The 27,853-nt window shown below is 40.1% G+C and overlaps 1 protein-coding gene and 1 long non-coding RNA gene across 2 annotated transcripts in view; both read left to right on the top strand.

Moving 5' to 3' along the window:
- Nucleotides 1-584: 584 nt before the first annotated feature.
- LOC130436068 (uncharacterized) lies at nt 585-8,543 on the top strand. Its single transcript, XR_008908911.1, has 3 exons — nt 585-625; nt 6,046-6,162; nt 8,388-8,543. It is a non-coding gene; the product is annotated as an uncharacterized LOC130436068 (long non-coding RNA).
- A 3,176-nt stretch (nt 8,544-11,719) lies between these two features.
- The window catches only part of gnb5b (guanine nucleotide binding protein (G protein), beta 5b), a 54,317-nt gene continuing 38,183 nt past the window's right edge, over nt 11,720-27,853 (top strand). The window contains exons 1-4 of the mRNA XM_056766906.1: nt 11,720-11,845; nt 17,772-17,883; nt 26,343-26,479; nt 26,624-26,665. Of these exons, the coding sequence (XP_056622884.1) occupies nt 11,720-11,845; nt 17,772-17,883; nt 26,343-26,479; nt 26,624-26,665 (417 nt within the window). The remainder of the gene's footprint in view (nt 11,846-17,771; nt 17,884-26,342; nt 26,480-26,623; nt 26,666-27,853) is intronic.

The following is a 27,853-nucleotide window of genomic DNA, read 5'->3' as shown; positions in this document are numbered from 1 at the left end:
CCACATCAGACAAAATAACAAGAGTCACGCCATCTGCGGTTCGGATAAGTGCGGTCACGCTATCTACACTTTAAAATTACATGCGCGTCTGCAAGGGGGTTTACGGCAACGATCGGTTAGGATCGTAGTTTTACAGTAAAAAATACGTGATTATTTGTATTTTTTGTTGTTTGCCTATGCATTCAGATCACTTGGATACGGAAAGGTATACGGCCTTTCATATACAGGGCTCTCAAGTATCAAGCATTGAGCGTGACAGTCACTCATTTCGGTCTTTTGTCACGCACTCCCGCCACACATTGTATTTCTCACGCAGAAAAACTATTTATAATACATTTAATATGCCGCAGAGCCCAAAAGTTATCTGGTCGCGCCGCTCTCACTATGGAAACCGGCAGGAATCAAGCGCGTCTCCCCTGGAGTTTTTAATCTAGCCTGCCACTTATCAGCCAATCAAAAAAAAGAAATAGGCTACACAATAGCCAATCAGAAAATAGCACTATTGTATCTGGGTAAGATTTAACACAACAACCAATGAAAAAAAGCATCCTGGAATTGTTCACCATCTTCCTCGTTCACCCACAGAGGAAACCACTGGACCTACGAGCATCACTTTGAGCACAAAGTAAGTAATGATCTCCTGTTACAACAAATTCACAACTTAATTGACACAAACAATGACAACTTGACTGCTGTTAGAGAATGTTTCCCAGATAATTAGCATCAGTTTTTCATGAGTGTCTGTTACTTAGCCAACAGTTTTACAGCCTGTTCACTGACAACATCTGCTCAAAACACGTAACGTTAGTCTAGGCCTAGTCATATTTTCGTTATCACACGATGACTGACATATTGTCACATTATAAATATATCTCTCTCCAATAGGCTTAATCATTTTATTAGCACTAAATTAATTAAAGTGCATTGCATAGTCGATGTTATAGGTCACTTTTAAAATCATGTCATACTTTATAATTATATAATCCTGGCCATGTATGCATTTATCATTGCATCTGTCTTTCAAAGATGTCAGGTAAAAGGCAACTAAGCATCCTTTCATTCACCCTGAGAGGAAAGCCCCCCAAAAAGAGCAGGTTACAGGATGCTGGCCCAGAGAAGGTGGCGAAAATGGTAAGCACATTAGGGGAGGAGACAGAGGAGGAGACGGTGCAGGTGGAAGATGATGAGACAGTGCAGGTGGAAGAGACGTTGCAGGTGGAAGATGATGAGACAGTGCAGGTGGAAGCTGATGAGACAGTGCTGGTGGAAGATGATGAGACAGTGCAGGTGGAAGCTGATGAGACAGTGCAGGTGGAAGATGATGAGACAGTGCAGGTGGAAGAGACAGTGCAGGTGGAAGATGATGAGACAGTGCAGGTGGAAGATGAAGAGACAGTGCAGGTGGAAGATGATGAGACAGTGCAGGTGGAAGATGATGAGACAGTGCAGGTGGAATATGATGAGACAGTGCAGGTGGAAGATGATGAGACAGTGCAGGTGGAATATGATGAGACAGTGCAGGTGGAAGATGATGAGACAGTGCAGGTGGAAGATGATGAGACAGTGCAGGTGGAAGATGATGAGACAGTGCAGGTGGAAGATGATGAGACAGTGCTGGTGGAAGATGATGAGACAGTGCAGGTGGAAGATGATGAGACAGTGCAGGTGGAAGATGATGAGACAGTGCAGGTGGAAGATGATGAGACACTGCAGGTGGAAGATGATGAGACAGTGCAGGTGGAAGATGATGAGACAGTGCAGGTGGAAGATGATGAGACAGTGCAGGTGGAAGATGATGAGACAGTGCTGGTGGAAGATGATGAGACAGTGCAGGTGGAAGATGATGAGACAGTGCAGGTGGAATATGATGAGACAGTGCAGGTGGAAGATGATGAGACAGTGCTGGTGGAAGATGATGAGACAGTGCAGGTGGAAGATGATGAGACAGTGCAGGTGGAAGATGATGAGACAGTGCTGGTGGAAGATGATGAGACAGTGCAGGTGGAAGATGATGAGACAGTGCAGGTGGAAGATGATGAGACAGTGCAGGTGGAAGATGATGAGACAGTGCAAGTGGTAGATGATGAGACAGTGCAGGTGGAAGATGATGAGACAGTGCAGGTGGAAGATGATGAGACAGTGCAGGTGGAAGATGATGAGACAGTGCAGGTGGAAGATGATGAGACAGTGCTGGTGGAAGATGATGAGACAGTGCAGGTGGAAGATGATGAGACAGTGCTGGTGGAAGATGATGAGACAGTGCAGGTGGAAGATGATGAGACAGTGCTGGTGGAAGATGATGAGACAGTGCAGGTGGAAGATGATGAGACAGTGCAGGTGGAAGATGATGAGACAGTGCAGGTGGAAGATGATGAGACGGTGCAGGTGGAAGATGAAGAGACGGTGCAAGTGGTAGATGATGAGACAGTGCAGGTGGAAGATAATGAGACAGTGCAAGTGGTAGATGATGAGACAGTGCAAGTGGTAGATGATGAGACAGTGCAGGTGGAAGATGATGAGACAGTGCAGGTGGAAGATGATGAGACAGTGCAGGTGGAAGATGATGAGACAGTGCAGGTGGAAGATGAAGAGACAGTGCAGGTGGAATATGATGAGACAGTGCAGGTGGAAGATGAAGAGACAGTGCAGGTGGAATATGATGAGACAGTGCAGGTGGAAGATGATGAGACAGTGCAGGGTGGAATATGATGAGACAGTGCAGGTGGAAGAGACAGTGCAGGTGGAAGATGATGAGACAGTGCAGGTGGAAGATGAAGAGACAGTGCAGGTGGAAGAGGAAGAGACGGTGGAGGAGATGGCTAAGGTGTCAGAAGACAAATTTTATAAATGGAAATTGAATAAACACTTTGTATTTGTTTAAATTGTCAGTGTCATGTGTCAGATATTTTCTTCTGGGGGGGGGGGTTGGGGGGAGTGTCACTCTTGCCTGTCTTCAAAACTTGATAGCCCTGCATTTATTATGTGTATTGTTATCGTAACTTTTAATTGTCAAACTTTCGCGAATGCAAGTGCACACTACAAAAGACAGTACCTTTAAGTTTACCTTCAAAGTATCTTTGTCTTGGCTCTCTGTCTGTGCTTCTTGTGCTAACACTGATGGTGTTTGTCTGTCAGGAGAAGGTGTGCCGGTTTTCCCCTGAGCTGTAGACACCTGGTTTATTTTTAGGAAAGACATTAGAAACTGGAAATTTCATAGAAGAATGTGGTATCACTTAAGTAGCGTATCCTTAAGGTTGGTACAATCAAATTGTTTCAATATGTCCCAGACCAAAATGTACAGTTTTGACTTTAAGGTGTAAGTTGTACACCTGAAAAGACAGTACAGCCAAGTTCACCTCCAAAGCATCTTTGTCATGGCTCTCTGTCTTTGGTTCCTGTGCTGACACTGATGGTGTTTGTCTGTCAGGAGAAGGTCTGCCGGTTGTCCTCTGAGCTGTAGACACCCGATTTATTTCGGGAAAGACATAACTAGAAAACTAGAAATATCTTTGAAGAAATTGGATTTACTAAAGTATCAAAATGTGCTTCATGTTACCACTGCTTTTTTAAAATGGAAGGGCTTGTTGATGGCGGTAACATAGACTCCTCTTCTACTTTGCTTTCGCTGCCTCCACTTCTTCTTCAGTAGAATGCTCCTACAAAATGAAATATATAGAAGGAATTCTGATATATTAAAATGTTTATTTGTATGGTAGTGACATTCTTCAACATTTGTACATGTTTCTTGACATATACTGTATGTTAGATATATATATATACTTTTTATTTAAGCTAAAACACCAAAATGTGCTTGTTTAGAGTGCATTTAATTTGCTAATGTATATCTTTCTTTGGGGCGTATGGATGACCCTATCGAAAATCATATTTATATATTGTTATATTTTCTGTGCACATTTGGCATGTTGTGTTTGGCATTCATTTCATGAATACAGTATCCATAATAGATGATCCCCATCATCTGGACATCATTTGTTAATTCCCTTCACCTGTCTACTATTTAAGTTCTCTCCTTAGTTCACTTTTTTGTTCGGCACTGTATATGTCTATAATGTTGTGATTTTACCCTGCGTGTTCTTGGATTACATTTAAATATATTAGATTATCTGCATCTCTCGAGTGTTCCCTGCACGAGCCGTTACACATGGCAGGGATGAAAATGCATCCTAAGACTTCTCTTACCAAAAGAGCAATTTCTCATGTGTCTGTGATTTATAAAATATTAACCTTTTTGGACACATAACACTTACATAGATTAAAGAACAATAGACTGTTTTAGCTTTCGTTTAGTGACACGTTCCGCATCATTAAATTCTCTCAGAAGTGCAGTGTGGGTGTCTTTGTAGGTCATAATGAAGTCATTAAGTCTGTTTAGTCGTCTGCCTCTAAAGCGAATTTTCTTCAAGTCCCACTGACTTTTTTCCATAATTCCTTGAGTCTTGTTGTCTTGTGTGAAATTCTGATATGAAAAAAAAGAGTTATAGTACAGATTGAAGTTACAGGTTCAAACATTTAAACACTAGATTGCATATACCTATCCAAATTATATCACACCTGGCATTTTTTCTTAGAAATTTTTGAAAATTTCTTTGAGAATAGCTGGTATGGGGGTCCATCACTATGCCTGCCCAGGTCCCCTGAAGATACAGTTAAACACATTAGGTTTGCATCTTCTTTTGGTTTAATAATTTGCCTCCATCATATGCTACACCAGAACTTAGAACAACACTACATCTGTAAAGCTAAAGTTCAAAACTTGCTTTGAGAGAAAAGGATAGGAGACCTTAACCTTGAACAATTACTTCACATAATATAACAAAACAGATAAATATATTATTAAACAATATATTTTATATTTGCCTTGAAGCAAGCATTTTGATAACTGACTCAATCTGCTATTATTTGTCCATACATGGCAATGGGCAAGTAATACTTTACCCTAAATTATTGTGAATAAGTAAATATATGTTTATGTCTTTCCCTGAGTGACTCTTTTAATCACAAAAAGTGTAACTGACCCAGCATAATGCCTGTCCATAGAGCTGCAAGACTCAAGAAGGGTGCAGCCAATGAGGAGATGAATGTCTCAGTATAGTACACATTAGGATCCCCATGTTTGTTGAGAGGTGCAGTGCCTATGACCTCCATGAAATGCCTGTGAAAAGGCGTTTGACTGAAGGTTTCCTAAAATATGAAATTTACATGATGTTTACATGAGTGGTTCAAATCAGGTTAGCAGAATACATTATTTCAAGACATGTTTTAATGTGTTTAAAGTGTACCTCAAGGTCCTCAGAAACTATGCTGTTGTCATCAACCACTGACTCTGCAACAGTGGTCAACAAAGCCTGAATGTTGTTGAAGTGTTTTTCAACATTTTCTGAGCTGCATGTGCTTGAGAAGATGACAGTGCAGCTCAGGAGCATATCAACAAACTCAGCAATGGAACTTGCTGTGGTCAGAAGTCCAAAAATAAGCATGGCCAGCTTGTAGTTCTTTGGTGCACTGAAAGAGAAAAAAAATAAAACATTCATCATAAATCATCACAAATTATGTATTGGCTTACTTCCACACTCTCCTGCACTCCTACACCCTATCAAGATCCCTGCGTTCAGCAAACCAGCGTCGTCTTGTATTGCCTTCCCATAAGGACAGTAAATCGCGTTCCGACTCATTCTGCTTCACAACTCCACAATCTTCCTAACTCTGTCCGTTCAACCACATCTCTCACAACATTAAAAAAACTACTTAAAACCCATCTCTTCTGTGAATACTTGACAAAAAAAAAAAATTCTCTCAACAGGTAGTGGTCTAGCTTTTATTGAAAGCAGTAACTTTGTATTGGCACCTAATGTATTATGGCTCCAGCATGAACTATCACTTATTCCTCCTAAACTCTTTGTAAGTCGCTTTGGATAAAAGTGTCTGCTAAATATCTAAATGTAAATGTAAATGTAAATGTGTTGTCCTTAATATGGTTATGTACTTTAAATAAAAGTGAGATTTTACTTACTGCTTTTTGCACAGGGTTTCAGCATTTATCATGATATGACTAAGACAGCGATGGAGTATAGGACGATCAAAGTCTTCAGCAGTGCCTTTCCCTGTCAGAATTCTAAAGTAACTTTGGAGCAAGGCATTAAGGTTGGTTTGGCAGTAGACGAGTGAAATGGCATTCATGAGTACCAAGGATCCATCACATATAATCATGAGTGGACGGATGTTTTTGTGACCATGTTGCTTGGCATGATCTGTTTGGAAAGCATTCAGAAAATACACAATTGATGAGGTTGTGTGGTCACATGTCACATAGGTAGCTGCTGGAAAAGGAGAGGAACCCTTATTTGGGTTTCTGACAACTAGCTCATATATGTAAAAAGACAATGCTTCATTTACGTCAAGATAGACAATGTCGCATTTAGATCTTTGGTGGAATATATCAATGCTTTTCTTGGACCAAGACATCACACCCTTCAGATGAAGGATATCTTTCTGGATTACCTCATCCGGTTCATCTCTTTTTTCATTTACCATCATATGGAGACTGATAGTTCCCTTTCTGTCGGTCTCTCGACGTTGTGTCAAGAACAACAGATGGGGTTCGCCCTTGAGAACCAATCAACTCTGACTACTATAGAATAGGCCAATGAAATTTGGCCAATGAAAGTTGACGTATCAAATTTGCATGCCGTTCTCCGCCCCCGGATGTCCGGTATAAAAGGAAGCTGGCGTGCAGCATTCATTTACCTTTTGTTCTTCAGAGCCTTCGCTCATTACTACGAACAGAACGAATTCAATGAATTCTTCTTCTTCTACATTGCCGGATCAATGACGTAGAGCGGCGGATCGTCCCTACCTGCAGCGACCTTCCCCTGGGCGTCTTTCGGGACCCAGTGGTGAACTTGCAGGTGCTTCCCCCCATCGGGGAGGAAGACCCAACCCCATCCGTGTTGTGTCCTGGACCACACGCAGAGCTTCAGTAGTTCTGACCAGCTCCTTGTATGTATTGGAGGACAGCAGAAGGGGAAGGCTGTCTCCAAGCAGAGGCTGGAGCACTGGGTCGTGGACGCCGTTATGACGGCATTTCGATCTCAGAATCTCCCATGCCCACTGAGGGCTTACTCCACACGGGGTATAGCCACCTCCTGGGCACTGGCCAGAAGCCCCTCTCTAGCAGACATCTGTATAGCTGCGGGTTGGGCTACGCCCAAACACCTTCGCAACGGTTAACATCCTTCGCGTAAACCCGGTGTCTGCTCACGTCCTGCGTGGCGACATGTAGGACTGGCATCCGGGGGGCGTATGCCTGCGAAAGCACCTTCCCACCCTCCAAGAGGTTGGGTCAGTGTGCTCTCTACCTTTCTTCTTACCCAAACATATGGCTAAGAACAGGCATTCCATCCATCACTAAGCAAGCACCCCCCAGGGTTGGCTGGGCAGAGCAGCCTTCCCCCTCAGGCCGTGATACCATATGAACTTTCACAGATAGCTCTAACCGGACCTAGTGCTATCGGACGCCGTAACAATCAACCCCCCCCCCCCCCGTCGGCTGTTCCGTTTGATTTATCCTCATGGCAACGGTTCCCACACATGGTAACCCATGAGCTTCCCCAGGTGGGCCTCCACGTTCCATGCGTTCTCCTCCAAGGACGAGACCATACCTATATCCACCATTCCCTCCCGCGGGTAGGAGGTGGCCTCTGCAGCGCTTCTCTGATTAAGAGTTGCGCTCACCCGGTGTAAACCCGAGCCGGATGGCCTCTCGCAAGTAGAGAGCTAAGGCCTCCGTCCGTGAAAGGTTACCGGTCAGGGCTGTACCCATCTTTCTCCAAGAAAGCTCTGGAACCCCCCGACCACCACACTGGAAGGTTACAGTTACCCAGGCCTGTTACTGTCGCTTCGCTAGAGATTGTGACGCGATACAGCGTTGTGGCGTTTTCCATAGATAACCCCATCTGTCGTTCTCGACACAACGTCGAGAGACCGACAGAAAGGGAACGTCTTGGTTACGTATGTAACCTCAGTTTCCTGATGGAGGGAACGAGACGTTGTGTCCCTTATGCCACAAACGCGTATCATATGCTGCTGCAGTCGTTAGAGGCTCTCAGGCTCTTCAGAACAAAAGGTAAATGAATGCTGCATGCCGGCTTCCTTTTATACCGGACATCCGGGGGCAGAGACCGGCATGCAAATTTCATTCAGCAAATTTCATTGGCCTTTTCTATAGTAGTCAGAGTTGATTGGTTCTCAAGGGCGAACCCCATCTGTCGTTCTCGACACAACGTGTCCCTCCATCAGGGAACTGAGGTTACATACGTAAGCAAGACGTTTCATTTTTATGTTTCCTGTCCTTCATTCTTCGTCACCAGGAAATGGATTTCAAAACACCTGGTGATGGTGCCTCATCTCGACAGCCGGATTCTACCACAGATTCCCTAAGGTTTTCTATTTTCTGAAGGTAGAGTGCCCTTGTTAGTGTTGTTTGCAATTGCTGACTTATTTCCTTTTGGGCATCAGCTCTTACAGGTCGCCTTTGGAGCTCTCTCTTATTGTGCACTGACATGTCACCTCTGACGGACACATGTGCTTTAAGTGTTTTCTAACTGTGAACAACAACTTCAACTTCTACTGGGCAGTCAGTAAACATTCAATAGCCATAGCATTTAATAACAGGTGTGTCCCTGGTTGATCCTTGAATCTTTACCCTGTGGCCTGTTAAGGCAAAACGGCAATATGGATGGACTGTGTGAATGCCTGAAGAGATAATGTTGGTCCACTGCAATCCCTTAAGTTATCTTTTTTTTTTTCTTAGTGTTTTCCAGGCAGTTTGAGGAATAAAAAAAAGAATGTGGTGCAGGAACACTCTCTGTAAAGAATTCATCTTCTTTGTCAAGACTGACATCATCAACGCTGTCACTCAAACTGTCACTGTCTTCCATCCTGGAATCTTTGTTGTGGACCTACAAATGAATACGTATAAGACAATTCCATATAATTTCTCATTATAAATCATTTATTTGTGTTTCAACAACTATGGCAGTTGTCTAAAACAGCTTACTGGTGGTATACAGTAAATGTGTATACGTTTAAAAGTAAATACTATCATCTTTGTAGTACTCAATCAATTTAATTATTTTGAACATTTGGGTTTACAGTGTAAGCATTTGAGCCAAAAAGAGATTACAGGGCAACATCAAGTGTATGTAAACCTTGTTTCGTTGTTTTGTCTGATTATAAATGGGGGATTCTACTCTGCTGTTGTATATGTACATTTCCTCACTTGTCAGCACTGATTTTATTTTCTGCTGAAAGATCAAAAGGTTTTTAAAGTCTAAGGTTTTTTGATTTGATCAAATAACATTCATCTTTAAAATGAGTGTCAGTTATAAGATAATATGAGTTTGTTTATGGTAATATCCAGCCTAATAATGAGCCTTATTAGCTCAAAAAAGAAAAAATTATATGGCACCTGTAATGGTTGTATAGAGCACCATTTAACAAAGAAATGAAGGTTCCCAATATGATTATGACCCATATAACCACGTTTTGTTCTATTGAGCACCATTTCTGTTGAAGTAGCTAATAAAGCGCTATGGTACCTCTTATGGTTCTACATAGCATCATTTGACAAAGGACACATATAGCAGCTTTAAAAAACAGGTGCTATATGGCATTAAAGTGGTTCCCCTATGATTACGCACCAAAGAAGCACTTTAAGTGCTATATAGCAGCGTTTGTTTTTAACGTGTACATGCCCTGAGCTTTAACCAGCTTAAGCTACAGTGTTCAGGAGAGTTTCTGTTCCATGTTTCTGACTGGCTACTATTTCAGCTGGTAAAACTTCTCCAGGGCATAAACACTAATGCTTGTGTAAGGAGATTACTGACTGTACGTCTTACAGGTTTAATCCCTTTCTCCTTACACAAGACTGAAGCCTTCTTCAAACACACATCCATTGAAAGGTACGTTTGAATAAATGTATTCTGCTTTCAAAGATAAAATAATTGTTGTCATTATAAACATGTGCATAAAGCTTTTGCTTAATGAGATATCTTTTCTGACTCTGTTAAATAGGTCACTGAATAGGATACTTTTCTTCTTTAGTGAATATATTGCATTGGTAGATTTCTGACAATAACATTGCACTAAACTTTTGCTTCTGTTTTACTCAAAGGAAACTTACTTAAAGGTCACTTTTACCTAAATCCTTTCAGCTATGAAAAATAAAGAAATACATTTATTTCATACACATATTTTCAACACAACTAGCTGTGTCTCATTTCATAAGCTGACAAATGCGACCTGAAGGATGCAGCCTTTAAAATGACTGCAAAAGTACTTATAAATAACAATATCTGATCATGTCTTGTGTTTATGTTGCTTTTACAATTGTTATGTGTTACATGTTCCCTGTTGTTGTTAGGTGGACTTTAAGTTTGTATTTTGATCCTTCCTGTTTCCTGTGTAGTCCTCTGTAGTTCCTTTGTTCATTGGTTTCCCATGTGTGTGTTGTTTGGTTGTTGCTAGTTTCCTTATAAGTTCTGTATATTTATGATTCCTTCACAAGCCCTCGGACTATTGTCAATTCTCACTTCTGAAGTCATGATTCTGAGCTGGTTGAGTTCAGGCGTTTTGTTGTCGGAAAAAATGGAAGACGCCAGATTCATGGTTAACCGTACATCCTGTATAGTTCTAGTCAGCTTGCTGAATATTCTGGGATATTGGAGAAATACATCATATTTTCGCTGTGTGTAAAACATACAGTAGGCCTATGCTTCAAATGATTATTCACATTTGTATGAACAAATTTAACAACAATACAAAGAAGCTGTTGCAGGAAAACTAATAAATCTTATCTTTCAAAGCTGAAATCCGCCATGTTAAAATTTAAGGCCCGTCCATCACGGAAATTTGGGCATCAAAATTTTTCCCCAATTTCCTAGTGGGAAATGCAACATCAAAGGGCGTCCATGTGCAGTTTGTACCTTGGAAACTCATATTTCCAATAACTCTGACCGCAGGTGAAGGCAGGATTAAACACCAGTGTTGTCAGTTGTTATTCCTGTTATGTTGTGCTTCATGTTTTCAGTTTAAAACCATTCTTAGTGATCCTCCTGGTTTCTTGTTTCCCTGTTCTCATGTTATATTGGTACTTTGATTCATTTTATTAAATGACTGTATTTGGATCCACTCTTTCTGCCTGTTTTTCCCACACCGTAACAACAATATTCTATGAAGTGACACAGTTTTGTGACGTTATGTAATGACATCATGACGTAATTACTTCACAAAGTCAGCTTTTAACAAAAAATTGACCTGCAAATTAACAAAATTATCGGAAAAAATGATCTTATCAAAGTAACTTACAGCCACTCAGCCAATTTGATTATTTTCCTTGAAAACATTTTTCACTATAGTGGTGGGATATGCCATCATTTTTTTTTAAATACCTTTTTAAAATACTTGTTATTGCTAGTCAGAAGCATATGAAAATGAAATACCAATTATTTTCCTGTAAGAAAAAGTGTTAGAATTGTGTGAGAATCTTCAAATACTAGCATTGAAATGACCTAAATAATTACATGTGTATTCATTGAGTAAACTTCACAAAGGTCACATTTTAACTATGGTAATTAGCTGAAGTGATTTTGCATTTGTTTGCTTCTCTTTTTTACAGGCTCATCCTCTACAAGACCCAAAGATGTGTGATCAGACGTTTTTGGCCATCACGTTTGGCCAGTGTGATAACTGCAGTCAGAACAAACCTCTGATGAACATCTATCTAAAGAATGAGCCCATCAACTACTGCTCGCTGTGTGTGGAGATGGTATGTTTTCACACACTATCCTGCCAATACATATTAGTGTTTATGACAAGGCTTGACAGAAAAGTGGGCTTCCCTGGTTGATGTTTAGGTACGTTAAACCTTGTTAAGCATTTTAGATAGTCACCCGGCCCGTCTCCTTCCGACCACAGATTCAGGTTTAAAAGCCATAAATTTAGTCAATAACCGCATTTTACCACTTTATGAACATCAACTTTTGGTACACAATAAAAACACCTTCTGGTTTCATCGTTTTTTCATTTAAAAAAATGCAAAACATAGGTATCTTGGTAGCATCACAAATTGTAGTTTACACTTTGAAGAGAACAGGGCATGTGGGTGCCATTATGTAGTCGTTTGGAATGCACTCGGCAAAGGGACCGATGTAATTTCCTCAGTATCTTCAGCAGGCATGATCCTGTGACCAGGCAGCATGGTGTCAGTCAGCAGATGTCGCTGTCTTAAGGGCATAAATTCAACATTTGTGGCAGTATATTATTATTTTTTACTTTGAAGTTTTCATGCAGTGACTGAATGGGCAGAATCCATTATGACACTGCCACAGATAATGACTACACGGTCTCATTTTAGTGTTTAATATTAGGAAGCACTCAGGCCTAAAAGCCTTCGAAAGATTTTTCTAAAAAGGACACAGCTTGGGTTTGAGAAGCACCCTATATTAGTTTTGGCAATGTATCATTGAACGCTGCTGGAACACGAAAAACAGGTCGTAATGATCAAACTGGCGTGTTGTGAAAATGTGTAATCGGAGCGGAATCTTTGACAAAAAACATTAATTATCTCAGCTGTTTAATCAAAATGATGCATTTTTGAAGAAACCTAACCACATCTACGGAGTGATAAAAAACGAACAAATGAAGATAGAAGAATACGGTTTCTTTTGTTGAAAAGCTCAGACTCTGTTCTTTCATTTGACATATTGTTTGTCCATATATTCTTAACAGAAAATTTACTGTGAGCCATTCAAATTGGGTGAAAATGTGAAAAAAACACTGGCGTAGGCATGTAAAAACATTTTTAAAGGCTGGCGGTGCCATAATTGGGACTCTGGTGCATCTATCAACTCAGAAAACATGAAAAATGACAACCCAGTGTGAGAAAACGAGTCGTACAGATTTCGCTCCTCTTCTGATATAGGTAGCCATTCTTATCATAATATTACCGCCCCTATTTCTGATTGGGTTCAACCATGGCGATGCCGTCAATTTTGTTTTCGAAAGCGACATACGTGAATTAGTTCCGACACCATGACAAAAGTAATCAAAGCATCCTAACTGCACTGCAAAAAATGACTTTCTTACTTGAAATAACTAAACATTCTTGAATCAAGAAGCATTCAAGACTTATTTTCTTAGCTCATTTTGCTCATCAAGAAAATGCTTCTTGATTCAAAAATTTGTAGACATTTTTACAGGAAAAAAACACTAAGCAAGAAAGTATTTTTCTGCAGTGTGTTGTGTTGTTGTCTGCACAGACCAGCACAGAACACTGTTTCTGTTCCCAGCCTCACATGAGACAAGAGAGCTATGGATTTATTTTATTTTCAATGAGAATCCTCCAGAACGAACGAGGCAAAGCAGCGGATAAAGACATTGATAGTACCGGTAATTAAGGGACCTGTGGCAGCTTAAAACTAGATAAAATGTCAATGTGACACATTGTCCGTTCACTCATAGAAAGCAATGTGTGTGGCTTGTAAACACGTGACAGGATTGTCTGTGAAACGTTACTTTCACTTAGAGAAAATGTGTTGTGTTTGTCTTGAGTACTTTCACTTATAGAAAGCAGTGAGTATGGTTTGTAAATACCTGACCGGTTTGTCATGTGTGCTTATTTGCATATAGTTAACGTTACGCCTTTGTTAGGGGTCTGTTTGCTAAAGACATACCTGTCAACACTCCCATTCGTATCTCCCGTTTTTCACACCCATCTCCCGCCACCCCGTTTTGTTATTTTACCCGTGAAACCCCGGGACGTGATTCCGGGTCTCACTCCCAAAAGTCGTTGTGTACAGTTTACACTTTGATGTCTTTTGGACCATCCGTATTTACGAAATGTGGGAAAAAGTACCTCTTCTGCTCATGTATGGAAGATGATAAGGGTTAACAGTGTTCCGTACAGGCTTGCAATGATGTTCCGTAAAGATTGCATAACTTGATTTCAACTGCGAAAATGGACATTTAACTGGTCGACTGTGAGCTATCTAGTTGTTAATATGGTTGTTTATAAAATTGCCTATATACACACAGTTTTGCAATTAACTGTTATATAACTTTATGTATGAAATCATATTAAATATGTTTAAATTTTCTATCATTCCGTTCAACTTTTCATTTTTATGAAGAGTTGGAAGCAAAAATATCACAATCAATTGCGCTACAGTTAATGTTTAATTTGTTAAAACATGAGAATTTATGAAAAATAATCACAATGACTGGACGCAGAATGATGGGCAAACGTGCTGCCTGTCTCGGGCTGAGAGTGGAGCCAAGCAAAATAAGGATGACACATTTACAGCTTATGTATGACACTGATTTATACAGCTATCAGCAGTAAAAGGTCATCTTTACAGATCATCGTTGTGTACGGAACATAGTTAGTCTACGTTATGGTTCGTTACTACGCGACCGGTTATTCATCTGTGACCCTGGATCACAAAAGCACGGGAACATTTTTAGTAAAAGATAAAAATACATTGTATGGGTCAAAATGATCTATTATTTTTATGCCAAAAATCATAAGGATATCAAGTAAGGATCATGGTCCGTGAAGATATTTAGTACATTTCCTATCTTAAATATATCAAAACTTTATTTTTGTGAGTGGATGGCCTGCCACAGTGCCTTTGAATAACAACTTCAATGGCAATTTTCTCAATATTTAGATTTTTTGGCACCCTCAGATTCCAGACTTTTATACGGTTGTATCTCCACCAGATATTGTCCTATCCTAACAACCCAAACATGAATAGTTTAGTCAACTTTCAGATGATGTAAAAATCTAATTTCGAACAATTGACCCATAGGACTGGTTTTGTCGTCCAGGGTCACATATGTACTTTCTTTCACAAATAAAACACGACTGCTTTGTTAGTAGTCTGTTCGCTTGTAGAAAAAATGTGTTTGGTGTTTAAAGACTAGACACAGCGTTTCTCATTGTCTTTACGTGACCCTTCTTTCTTGTTTAGTCATTGGAAGCACAGGCCCAGAGCCCCGGCTGCGTTTTCTGCTGAAAAGGGGGCGGAGACTTTTGCACTTAAAGAGACACACACCAAAACAACGAGTTTCTCCTCACATGCAAAACTGGGCACCTAGAGCATAGTATAATAAAAGATCTCTGGTGTATTTTTAGCTGAAACTTCACAGACACATTCTGTGGATCCCTAAGATTTATATTACATTTGTGTAAAACTAACAAAAAAAAAATCTCTGTCATGAACTCTCGGGGAAGAACCTAATTGCAGGCAGCGGGGATGAAGGGTTTAACAAAAAGGGTTTATTTAAATCCAAGAAACACAAAACAAAGACCCACGATGGGGTATAACAGCACAAACAGGATAATAACAGGACATAGATTAACTAACAATAAAGTGAGGTAACAACATCAGACATAAACTAAACTGAACACTTACTGGACTAGACAGGAGCTTCCAACACCAGTATCAGGTATGAATACAAATCATCAAGGGTAGCACGATGGTGGCACACAGGAAACACATACAATGACCGAGCACAGGACAACAAAACATAAGGACTATTTAAAGGGGAAACAGACAAAGGATAATAAATAGGGACCATGTAACAGGGATTAAACACTCAGGGAAAGTTAACGAGGAAACGAGATGGCGGGAAACACAGACGAGATATGAGAAAGCACATGGCAAGCCAATATATAAACAAAGCCATGTCCTTCTCACACGAAACCCTAAGGCTATGCCATGACTCCGCTGCAAGACCAAGAATAAACATGACATGATAGCGGAATCATGACAATCTCTTAATGATGTAAGTGTGCAGCTCTGTGCAGATCAGAGGAGAAAGCGCATACTGGAGAAAAGCTCTGGGAATAAAGTAGTAATAAGAGATATTTATAATTCTTGCATCTTATTAAAACTCATTATTAAAAAATATTCAAACTTGATATTTTCAGCTGTTTAGATAAGGATTTATGACATTTATCTAGACAATATAACATTTACATTTATGTATTTGGCAGACACTTTAATCCAAAGCATCCTATACATTTATACTTAGGTATGTGCAATCCCCTGGGATCGAACCCACAACCTTGAGTTGTTGACACAATGCTCTTACCACTGAGCTATGACAAATTTACCATAGCATAACATGTATCATAATTTTCCTTTAAAACACAAAATGGCCAAATACATTCAAGTATTCAACGTACCACGTTGCGACAATGTTCTCTGTGGGCTGAAGTCACAGCTGCATTTCAGGATGTGGCCACAATGTTTTTGGGACGTTAGTCAAGATTCTAAAAAATGTAAATTTACCACAACGTTGTCGCTACGTTCTCATAACGATGACATTTGGTTAACACAATTCAAATTCTTTAACATTACCATCAACAGTTCACATTCCTAAAATGGTGGTGGGGCCGAGTCCAGTGTGCTAACCAGAAACAGGGGAGTTAAACGCTGTGTCCCAATTCAGGGCTGCTCTCTTTGAAGGCTGCATTGTAAGAGCGATTGCGTCACAGCATCGCGACTAAAGGCTGGTAAAGATGTCTTGATTCAAAATGCGACCTTATTTCAGCGGGTTTTTAATGAAAGAACGAATGTATCCTTCACATCTTTGGCTATCCCGAGATTCATTGCGCGACTGTATCGGCTTGAAATTCTTAAATAATCATTCAAAACCTTAGTTAAATGAAAATATGTCACTCACAAAAGCGGTCCATTTCAGTGTTTTAATATTATATATGATGTTTATTAACATTATTGATGCATTATAGTGTTTTAAATGAATAAGGTTGGTTAATTTAATACACTGTTAGGCTGTTTAAATCTACTTAAACGTGTCATATTCTCTCAAATAAAATATCATTTTCCTGGCTCCATATTTGTTAAAAAAAACTCCTGCTGTCCCCACGCAGCACTTGATGCAAATCACGCAATTAGGAAATCCTCTGCGAGGTTAGAGCGTTTCATTTCAGTTCACTTCTTGGACTTTTGAGGCTGAACAACAAGTCCTCATTTTTAAGTCCGCGACCTTGGAAGGTTGAAACCCCCCAATTGGGACACAGCTAACAACCCGCTAATGAGACCCGTTTTCAAAAGTTTGAGTTCAAAAGGTTGTGGGTTCAATTCCCAGGGAACACATAAAAAGCATGTATGCTACACTGTTTAATTTCTTAAAATATTATTTATGTTATAAATGTGTTCATGTGTTGGTTTAGAGTGTTTGTCTCAGAGAAGGAATTGGTCCCTCATCATCACTTAGACATGATGTTTGTACTGTAGAATGCTTTATCTTTGAACTCTCAAATAACACGTGTAGTCATGAGAGGGCCTCTGAAGTACAGTGCTTTCAAGTATATGGCTAAAAGGATCTGTAGAAATATATTCACAGCCACACTACACAAAAATACACATTATAACAAGAGCACCATCAAAAAAAAAAAACTTTTTTTATTCTATGATTATTATACAGTGCATGCAGTGCAGACTTTGAAGTACTGTACACGGAATATTTCGTGCTACAGTCAAAGTGGGCAACGAAAATAAATGTGTGATGCGGATGGCGCTGATTTGTCACGTGACACGCTGGTGCCGGTGACGTTTTCGCATCATCAGCTGCGCAGAGTGTGTGGAGTTGCTTATCAGTTTCAGCTCCTGAAAAACCCAAATGTAGTTCTCCATCCTTAATCTAACTTTGCTTCCTTAAAGATGGCCTGTCGGGGACTGGCAAAGGGCGAAACCATGAACACACTTAAAGTCGAGTCTGAGTCTCTCAAAGCCAAACTGGAGGAGGAGAGAGCAAAACTACACGATGTGGAACGTAAGTAAAAACACTTGGCATCGCTTTCTCAAAAGCCGATTTACTATAGTGCGCGTCAGTGCGCAACACGGGCATTTCACTTTCTCTTTAAGATTATTAGCAGCGGAGCCGTTGATAAACTGAATTGCGACACACTTTGATCTCGCCGCCGCGTGGTCACGTGGTTCATGGAGCTCTCAATTGTTCCCAATGTGTTTGAATGGGATTGTTGACACAGCTGTATTTGCAGCAATTTTCACTAAATACAAACATATTATATGCACTGATTAAAATTACATTTAGAGCAATTTTTGTCTGTCGAGTGTTAGAAAGATAATAATAATCAAATGTGTGTCTTTAATTTGACTAGGAAGAATGCATAATTTAGAAAACTAATTAGCATGTCAGTGACATCATCAAGTAGCCTAGATGTTCTGACAAGTGTAATCGCTTCATGTATCTACTCTCTAAACTGTCATAGGCAGTATTATATTAAAGTGGTCAAATTACACGGCCAAAACGAATATTATGGTTTGTTTTAGATGTAATGTTATGTTTATACACGATTTAAGGTTAAAAAAACGCTGTTTTTTCCACACACTGTGCATGTTTGTATCTCCTCTTTTGCTCCGCCTCTCTGAAACACGCTTTTTACAAAGCTCATCGCTCTGAAAAGCGAGGTGTGCTATGATTGGCCAGTTACCGGTGCGTAGTGATTGGTTGAATACTGCAAGAGTTTAAGGGAAATGTAACGCCTCTTACCATATTCGGAACATATGGTTCCCAGGACATTGTACTGACTGACAGGTGATAAAATGTCATAGATACTTATATCGATAGAGCCCAAATCTGATACGGAAAATAAATATGATCAAGCCGATACATCAACTTTGCCAGCGCGACTTGAGCAGGATGTTAAGGATTGGTAAGGTTTTATTAAAAGAATATTATGTTAAATAGTTAAAAACTATAACTTACTGTTTTACCTTTTATCAAACAAGCATATACATCAAACAGTGTTTGTGTGAGATAGAAACAAGCTCACATTACTGCATGGAATGGTAACATAATAAACAACACAAGCGCTTTGGCCCTTCTTGATCATCCAGCGTTACACCACGTCTCGTTGTGACTCAACAAAGACAATTAATCCCATTATAAACACCCCAATTGTTGCCTCGAGTTGGAACATTATTTTGCAAATCTGTTTTTTCAAACATACTCCATGTCTAATGTTGCTGTCTGGGTGTAAAGAAATGTCTACAACGTTACAACGCTAAGAGTAATTCTTGCGAAGGAAAGAAATAGCCTACGTCATGCAAAGTAATTTACATGAGGACTGCATTTTTTATCTTTAAGACTTATTTTATTTTAGGATTATTACATGCGGTTGGCTAAAAATAACTGTGTGATGTGGATGGTGCTGATTTGTCACGTGACACGCTGGTGCTCAGAACTGGCAGAACTGATGCTACTGTTATCAGGGGCGATTCTAAGTTTTTAATGTTAGGCGGGCTCAGCCTCCAATGAGGTTATATATAGGCTATATAAAGCACCACATACATTACTAAAATATATGCAGAATAAAGACACATTATTGTAACTAAAATTAATATCACATTAATTAATCAATCTGCAAAATTTATAATTAAAAGTGACAACAACAGCCACAAATCCATATTATAAACGCCACAATCAACTACTGAGTCATTATTTAGTAGAAGGAAGAACTTGTATGATTTATCCCTGTCATTCATTCTGATCAGCATGGGCGCTGTTACTCCTGTGCATGACTGCATGTTCATTTAACACATCCTCAATGTTTTAAATGAATAACAGGGATCTAGACTCATTTTTCCCACTGATGGCACTGGTGCGACCCACTGTCTCTGTTGGTTGCACCAACCTACAGTTTCATCTCACCCTTTTTTTCTAGTAATCATAATGACCTTGAATAAAGACCTCAGTTAATGAAACATTCTGTTTATTTGTCACTCTGTCTTTTAAAATAGTAGGCTATAGACCGCTTCATATTTCAGCTTTAACTCTTGATAGCCCCATAAATCCAAAATAAATGCAAAGAAACTTTGAATAAGTTATTTTATACAGTTGTTATTATTTAGTTTTTAATTCAAGTTATGTATTTGGTATGAAATTTTGCACTCTCCACAATCCTCCTTTATTGCACTCTTTGCAAAAGCTGTATTTTTGCAACTGGCCTTCTTTATTTTTACCACATAAAATAAAATAAGCTAGCCTAAACTCAAAAGTAACTCAGAACTAAATTATATTAAATGTACTTTATTACTAGATGTTGTCATAAATAAACTTAAATACTTAATCTTAGTAAAAACTCTTGTTTAATGGTGTAAGCACGCTTGTGTTCTGATGTGTTTTGTGTGACAGATTTGATGGGTTCAGTCAGTGAGTCTCGTAAGTTCAGTGTTTGATTCTTGAGTTGTTTCAACAAAATGAATCTGTTCAAATGAGTCATTACGTTGCCAATCGGACATTAGCATACATTAACGCGCTGTTTGTTTTTCACAGCTGACATCACAAAAGATAGAAGTTAACACAGAAAACACTTTACAGAATGGGATTTTTCCTTTTTGTCAGCTGCATGTGTGGAACACTTGTCAGGGAAGAAAAGGAAGCATGTTTTTGAGCACATTTACCCCAGCTGCAATTCAGGTAAAAATATTCTCTGAATGGGCCACGTGAAACGTGGGTTCTGTCTTCTGACCTTGCTTTTGATTAAAGTGTGAGGGAGAGAGACAGTTCAAAACCGACGTGTTCGATTAGACAATGATATCAATGTTCCGTGAGAGTCTTTTAAAGCAGACCTAACACATAGAACGTCTGCATATGTCATGTTAATCTTGGGTATATAAAGAACAGTATCGCACCCTTCAAATAACCATAGAGTCTTTAGTTTGATCACATTTATGAAAGACAGATACAACTGGACGCTTCTTTCTGTAAAAAGACGATTGTGTCACGGGCATAAGAACAGAATCACGAGGGGGCGGGGCTAAAAAGTTCGTTCGCGCAGCCTTTGCTTAGTGGTCAGCTAGGTGTGATATCGATGTAAATAAAACATGATCTACTTTATTGTTTTCAAGTAACTATGGCGTACAGTGTCATTGTGACACCTCACCTCTCCAGGATACTCTAAATGTCCTACCTGAGAGGAAAGACCTGAACCATTGTAGCACCATTTCGGAGACACACATAGCCTTGAGGTTGGACAGGAGGATGTGATGGTTAACGGTGTCAAAGGCGGCAGATAGATCCAGTAGGATGAGAACAGATGAGTTAGAGGAAGCTCTTTCCAGTCTCAGGGCTTCAATGACAGAGAGCAGCGCAGTTTCAGTGGAATGACCGCTCTTGAAACCAGACTGGTTGCTGTCTTGGAGGTTGTTCTGGGTGAGAAAGGATGAGAGCTGGTTACATACAACATGTTCTAGAGTTTTAGCAACGAAGGGGAGGAGGGATACCGGTCTGTAGTTTTCTAACACTGCAGGATTAAGAGAAGGTTTTTTTAGTAGTGGGGTAATACGGGCCTCTTTGAAGAGTGTAGGAAATGTACCAGTGGTGAGAGATGAGTTGATAATGTGGGTCAGAGTGGGAACAACCGATGGAGAGATGACCTGGAGGAGATGAGTGGGGATGGGATCTAGGGGGCCGGTAGTCGGGTGGTTAGAAGAAATGACCTTGGAAACGTCCTCTTCAGATAGGAGAGAGAACGAGGGGAGCAAGCATGTGTCTGGGGATAGGCCATTGTCAAGAGACGGTCGCGCAGAGAATTGCTGATAGTGGTCATTTTCTTTACAATGGTGAGGTGAGGGGGCAGGCGGGCAAAGAAGAGCAGAAAAGGTTTTAGAGAGAGTACGAGGGTCAGGAGAGTTGTTGATTTTAGCGTGGTAGTACTGGGTTTTCACAGAGGAGACATCTGCAGAGAAGGAAGAGAGAACAGATTGATAGAGAAAGAGGTCAGTAGGTTCTATTGATTTGCGCCAATTTCTCTCAGCAGACCTGAGAGGGGCACGATGCTCAAGGAGAACATCAGGTAACCAGAGGGCAGAAGGAGATGCACGAGATGGCCTAGATGTAAGAGGGCATAAGATGTCTCAGCAGGAGGTTAGTGTGGAGCAGAGGGTGTGGGTAGCGGTGTTAGCATCAAGGAGACAGAGCTGATTAGGGAGAGGGAAAGTGGCAGAGACTGCAGAGGATAAGCTTATGACATTCACTCCACTCTGTGCCGCTGTGAACTGAAGAATGCAATAAATAATGCGGCTTGGCACCGTTTTCATAATAAGAGTTTTAAAGAGGACTAAAGCAATACAAATTTTTAGTGGGGCAAAGAGCTATAAGGTAAGGGTGGCTAAGCCCACCTAAAAACGGCCTAGCGACATCCCTGACTGTTATAACTGTTAAAACACAGAAACACGTTCCATCCCTCGCCATAGTAGGGAAAAAATGTTTCCTGATACTTGTCCCGATATTTAATCAAATTCCTCTAATCAAATATGTGTTTTCTAATATCGGATTTGTTGATAAGCTCCGCCATCTTGTGGTCGTTTAGAGAATTAAGTGCAGGACCGTCACTGCAGCAGAGCCTCTGAGGGAAGTCCCGACAGAAACGAAAGTGTGCACATATACTCACTTGCTTTATTAATACACTTATATTTAACATGAGACCAATTAATGCACAAATTGGATTTTACATTTAATGCCTGATATGTAGTTTATGCAGCTTCGCTAATAGAGACAAACTCACAGTCACATTTCCTAAGATATGCAATTCCTCCCCCAATAAAGACATAACTTTACATGAATTATACTAAAACGGCCATGAAATAAATAATTCTTTAGGTAAGTGTCTGGAGTTCTTGGAGATGGAGCAGGCTCTACAAGACTGGATGAACTGTCTCACATCCGCTGTCATACCGGACCACTAGGGCTGGGCGGAATGACGGAATATTCTGTTACCGCGGAATAAAATGTCAACCGTAAGAGATTTTTGTAAATAAATGTAAATGTAAATAAATGCGGAATGTAAATAAGTAGGCGTGGTTAGCTTAGCACTCTGCAAGTTGGGTGTTAAGATGAGAAAAAAATGTGAATGAATTCACTCATAAAAAATGGATAATAGATAAATAGATAAATATTATTTTGATCTTCTTTCAGTCTGTAGTTTTGTGATTCGCTCTATTCCGGCGTGTTCTCTCTCACCCGCAGTGCTCATGCAGGGGTGCAGGTATATGCGCATGCAAATGAAAAAAACTGATTCTCATGTATTTCAGAAGTCAGATTGTTTTATAAAGCTGTTAATAGTTTTAATAAAGTTCAACTTTAGGCGAGCCGAGGCCAAACTTGCGCAATGATGCTCCTCGCGTGAACACTTTTAGCGTGATGCGCTACCTCCCTATTTGATCGACGCCAGTGAAGTCATCAGAGATTCGCAGTGCAATGACAAGCGCGAAAATAAACAAACCTAAAGACAGAGTCGCAACACAGTGACAGTGCACATCTAATATAAAGTGAAGAGAGATGAAGACCTATAGGACAGACCCCATGAACATCGGTTTATAACACCAATCATATAGGCCTACATGTATTTTCATTGTTTGTGCATATATTCGTACTTCATTGTCTTACATGTTGTCTATCTTCCTGCTGTATACATATTTGTTTATATTTATCTTCTGGCTATAGCCTATCATAATAAATCTGATTTCCTTAGTACATTTTCATAACTTTCCAACATTGTAACCATGGTGAGCATTTAAAGGAAATGTTCTGTAATAAATAAATAAATGAAATATAGGGATAAGATATAGAATTATAATAGGAAATTGTAACTGTGAAATATATTGTCGTCGTAAAATAAATTGACTCATTCTGTGAAATAGATTTTTTGGTCATTGCGCCCGCCATTACGGACCCCCAGAAGCTCTCCTTGAGAAGTGAGAGGGTTCCATTGGACCCTGGGTAGATTTTTGTGTGCTGCAGGTTCTGTGGTCTGTGTATGTGATGAACAGATGTTGAGCACCCCTAAACCAATGCGCTCCTACCCTGGAAGAGGACGTGTCTATCTCGACGATGACCCAGAAAGGTTGAAGTTCTTTGATGGTTGTGGGTGTTGGCCAGTTGCGTACTGCGGTCACCTACCCCTCGTCCATGGCGATACCCTTAAGATGTGTTAACCAGGAAACTGGATGGAAGATAGGTGGAAGCTACACTTTTCAGCATTGAGGTGCAGGTGATGTTCCCTGAGGCACTCTAGGACCTCCGCAGCATGCTTTGAGAGGTAGATCAGAATGTCGTCTATGTCGACAATCTCGAACTGATGCAAAAAGTCTCTGACGACCTCATGCATGAAATCCTGGAATACTGAAGGTGCGTTATGCTGTCCATTTAGCATGACTAAGTATTCAGAGTAACCTGTAGGTGTCACCAATGCTGACTTCCACTCTTCCTATACGCACCAGATTGTAAGTGCTTCAGACGTGCAGCTTGGTAAAGATTGTCGCTCCCCTGAGCTGTTCTCTTTGGTGTCATGCTGGAGCTCTGCATGTAGTGGGGCTATGACAGAGAGCATCAGGTTTTTCTCATCTGACATAACACATGGTGCTACCTTCACTGGTTTCATGGCCTAAATTAATTCCTCTGCATTGGATATGTCCGACTCAATCAAGGTGCTCATATCTTTCTCTCTCTTCCACGGCTCAGCTGTAACTGGAGGCTGTTGTACTAGGAAACGATAACCATGTCAGTGGCACTATTCGATCTTGTTAAAACCTCTGTTATCAGAGGGAGCTCCAGTAACTTTAGATTTTCTGCAAAGCATGAAGCCCTGGAGCACTTCTGCAACGTGTCATACTCATCCAAGTAACTTTGCAACAGCTGGTGCTTTAGTGGGTGCTGTGAGGCCAGGTTGAGAGTGTGCGCTTAGCATGGAGACAGTGTCTAATTGTGCAGCTATAGCCATATTAGAAGTGTTGTCTGTGACTAAAGCAGGGTCTTTACCCATTAAGTTCCATTTAGTCACTACATGACGAAGCAGCTCTGCAGGATTTGACTGTCACTGAAAAAGAATCCTTGATGGTATAATGAACCTCGACTCCAAAGTATAGATCATATTTGCACTGTAATGCGTTTAGCTTTCTCCGAAGTACTCGGTAATTTACTCACTGTCACATCAAGATTCAGGTTGTTTGGCATTCAGCTCAAGATTCAGCTCTGGATGGTGCCGAGCAAGGTGAGCAATCAAGTTGGTCGTGTTGCCAGAATATGCTATCAGTGATCACTGAGGGAATGTATCGAGCACAGTAATACGCCCAACTCGTTTTTTGACCATGTTAAGCATGAGAAGACAGCACGTTTAACATTGTAAAGAAGTCGGAATGCATGAAATTCCCTTTGCACGGCCGGTTTAAATAGTTTTAACGCTATAGTTAGGCATTGAACTGCTTAAATCTGTCTGTGTTCGTGTTTACATGCCCAGACAGTTATCGCATTTTGAATCATAAATGCTCAAACAAGGTGAATAAGTGATTAGTTATTGAAAACCCTGTTTGTCCATGAATGTTGTGCTTCTCCATGCCGCTTGGTGAACAGAGTAGACACAGAGAGAGGGCCATACAGCGCAATGAAAGCAATGGGCAACACTATAAAGAGGACCAAAAACTAACTAAATGCAAGTCATTCAGACATTTTATTACATCATTTATACAGGGAGAGTGTAGATAACATTTTCATTTAATGAGCAGTCTTCATAGAAACTCATTCAATCACATATACAAACACACAAAGGCATTTTTATTTAAGAAAACAGTTTTTTCCCAAAACATCCTAATAAAAAAACACCAGTTTAACAGAGATGTATTTCATCAACTTATCAGGGAATGTGTTTGGGAACACTGAAATAAAGGGGCTTCAATGCAATGTTAGGAACTAGAGCCCATCATGACACGAGTTACTCATGCATTTGAACGTCTACGGGAGTGTCACAACTTTCAACGGCTCTGACTAGTAGCAGAAGGAGAATGAGAGGGGGAGTATTAAGTGAACTTTAAGATCTTTTTTAAGATTTTTACTCTGATTTACCATTTTATTTAAAATCTATGTCAATATTTTATAAAGTTGTAAATGTCAGAGATCTAAAAAGCTGCCTTATCAATAATCTGAAATACCACACGCAAAATAAAAAAGGACAATTCTGTCATCATCCAGCAGAACACAGAAGAAGATATTTTAAAGAAAGTCGGTAACCGAACAATGCCAGCACACATTGACTTATATTGTGCAGACACAAAACCAATGCAAGTGAATGGGGTCCAGTTAACAACATTCTTCAAAATATCTTCTTTTGTGTTCTGCGGAAGAAAGAAAGTCACACAGGTTTGAAATGACAAGAGGGTGAGTGAATGATGATTGACTTTTCATTTTTGGGTGATATATCTGTCTGGCTGTAGTGAATCAGGTGGCAGAGAAGATAGAGACTCTAGGTCAGCTTGTCATGAAGACGAGGAGAACTTTAAAGGGACACGGGAATAAAGTGCTGTGTATGGACTGGTGCCTGGACAAGAGAAGAATGGTCAGCTCCTCTCAGGTAACATTACTCATACTGCTTGACCACTTCTTACTTTTCATGGATGAAGAACAAGAAATTGCTTTTTACATGTTGTGTGTTGTCCTGAAGGGTTAGAAGCCATAGTTCATTAGTTCTCAAGCCATTTTATCATTTCTCCTGTAGGATGGAAAAGTCATTGTGTGGGATGCATACACAACAAATAAGGTAAATATTTCAATATCTGTCACTATACTTTTCTGTATGTAAATAGATAAATGTTTTTTCTGTGCAGCTTAATCTGCGGGTTTTACAGTTGTAATGCACTCTGATGGAAATCTGAGGTATTAAGAAAAAACGAATCCTGCACAACATTTAACATCAGCCAAGCGTAAATAAATTAGTGGTGGGCATAGATTAATTTTTTTAATCTAGATTAATCTAGATTAATCTTGGAATTAATCTAGATTAATCTAGATTAAAATGGCTCATTTGAATTCTGCCGAAGGCATTCAGAATATGTGTGCTACCCAAATAATGACTAAAAGTAATTCTTTGAGAACGGGTTTCTCAAGCCAGGTGGCGCATTAGACCAGGGGCTCATCTCCTGTTTCCAAAATACATCACAAACTGCTTGAGAGAGCTGTTCTACTATGATAATTGGTGATGAAAATTAAATTATGTTCAATAAGATGAACTTGTGTTTACTTTCGCATTAGCTAAGGGATGATTTGCGTTTAGGTGGTACTTGAGACTGGAAGAGCTCCTACAGTACATTTACATTTAGTCATTTAGCAGATGCTTTTATCCAGAGCGACTTACAAAGAGTGAGGGAGCAACAAGCGATATGTCATACAGGAGCCATAATACATTAGATCTCAATACAAAGTTACTGGTTTCAACTAAAGCTAGACCACTACCTGTTGAGAGAAACTAGACCACTACCTGTTGAGAGAAAGTGTTTTTTTTAAACCAATTCCGCATTCACAAGGTGCCAACAACCTTAGTCTTGTCGATGTTTCTATTGGGAAGCTTCTTAAAAATTAATATTCCCTGAAGCAAACCCGGCGGCTTCATAGCTGCATCTATGTTAGCACGTCACGTTTGATGCGGTAATTTCACAGTAACGTTATGTTGTGTTCAGACCAAACTCGAATGGCGTGTCAAGCGCGAGTGATTTATATGTTAATGCAAAGAGCCAATAGACCTACTTGCTGCGCGAATGAAGCCCTGGTTATGAGATGATGAGGCGGCTTCTGCTTCCGCGAATGACGCGAATCACGCGAGTTGAAAAATCTCGTTCTCGCCCCGTACAGTGCAGTTAAGCTGGTATACATCCGCGCTAAAATATCAAGGTGAAAGTCATCATAGCTTGCGTAGTATAGACCCAGCTCCCAACCCAACTTTGAGAATAGA

Source organism: Triplophysa dalaica, chromosome 14 (assembly GCF_015846415.1).
Source record: "Triplophysa dalaica isolate WHDGS20190420 chromosome 14, ASM1584641v1, whole genome shotgun sequence".
NCBI lineage: Eukaryota > Metazoa > Chordata > Actinopteri > Cypriniformes > Nemacheilidae > Triplophysa > Triplophysa dalaica.
Note: the sequence above shows the minus strand (reverse complement) of the source record. Positions and strands in the feature narration are given on the sequence as shown.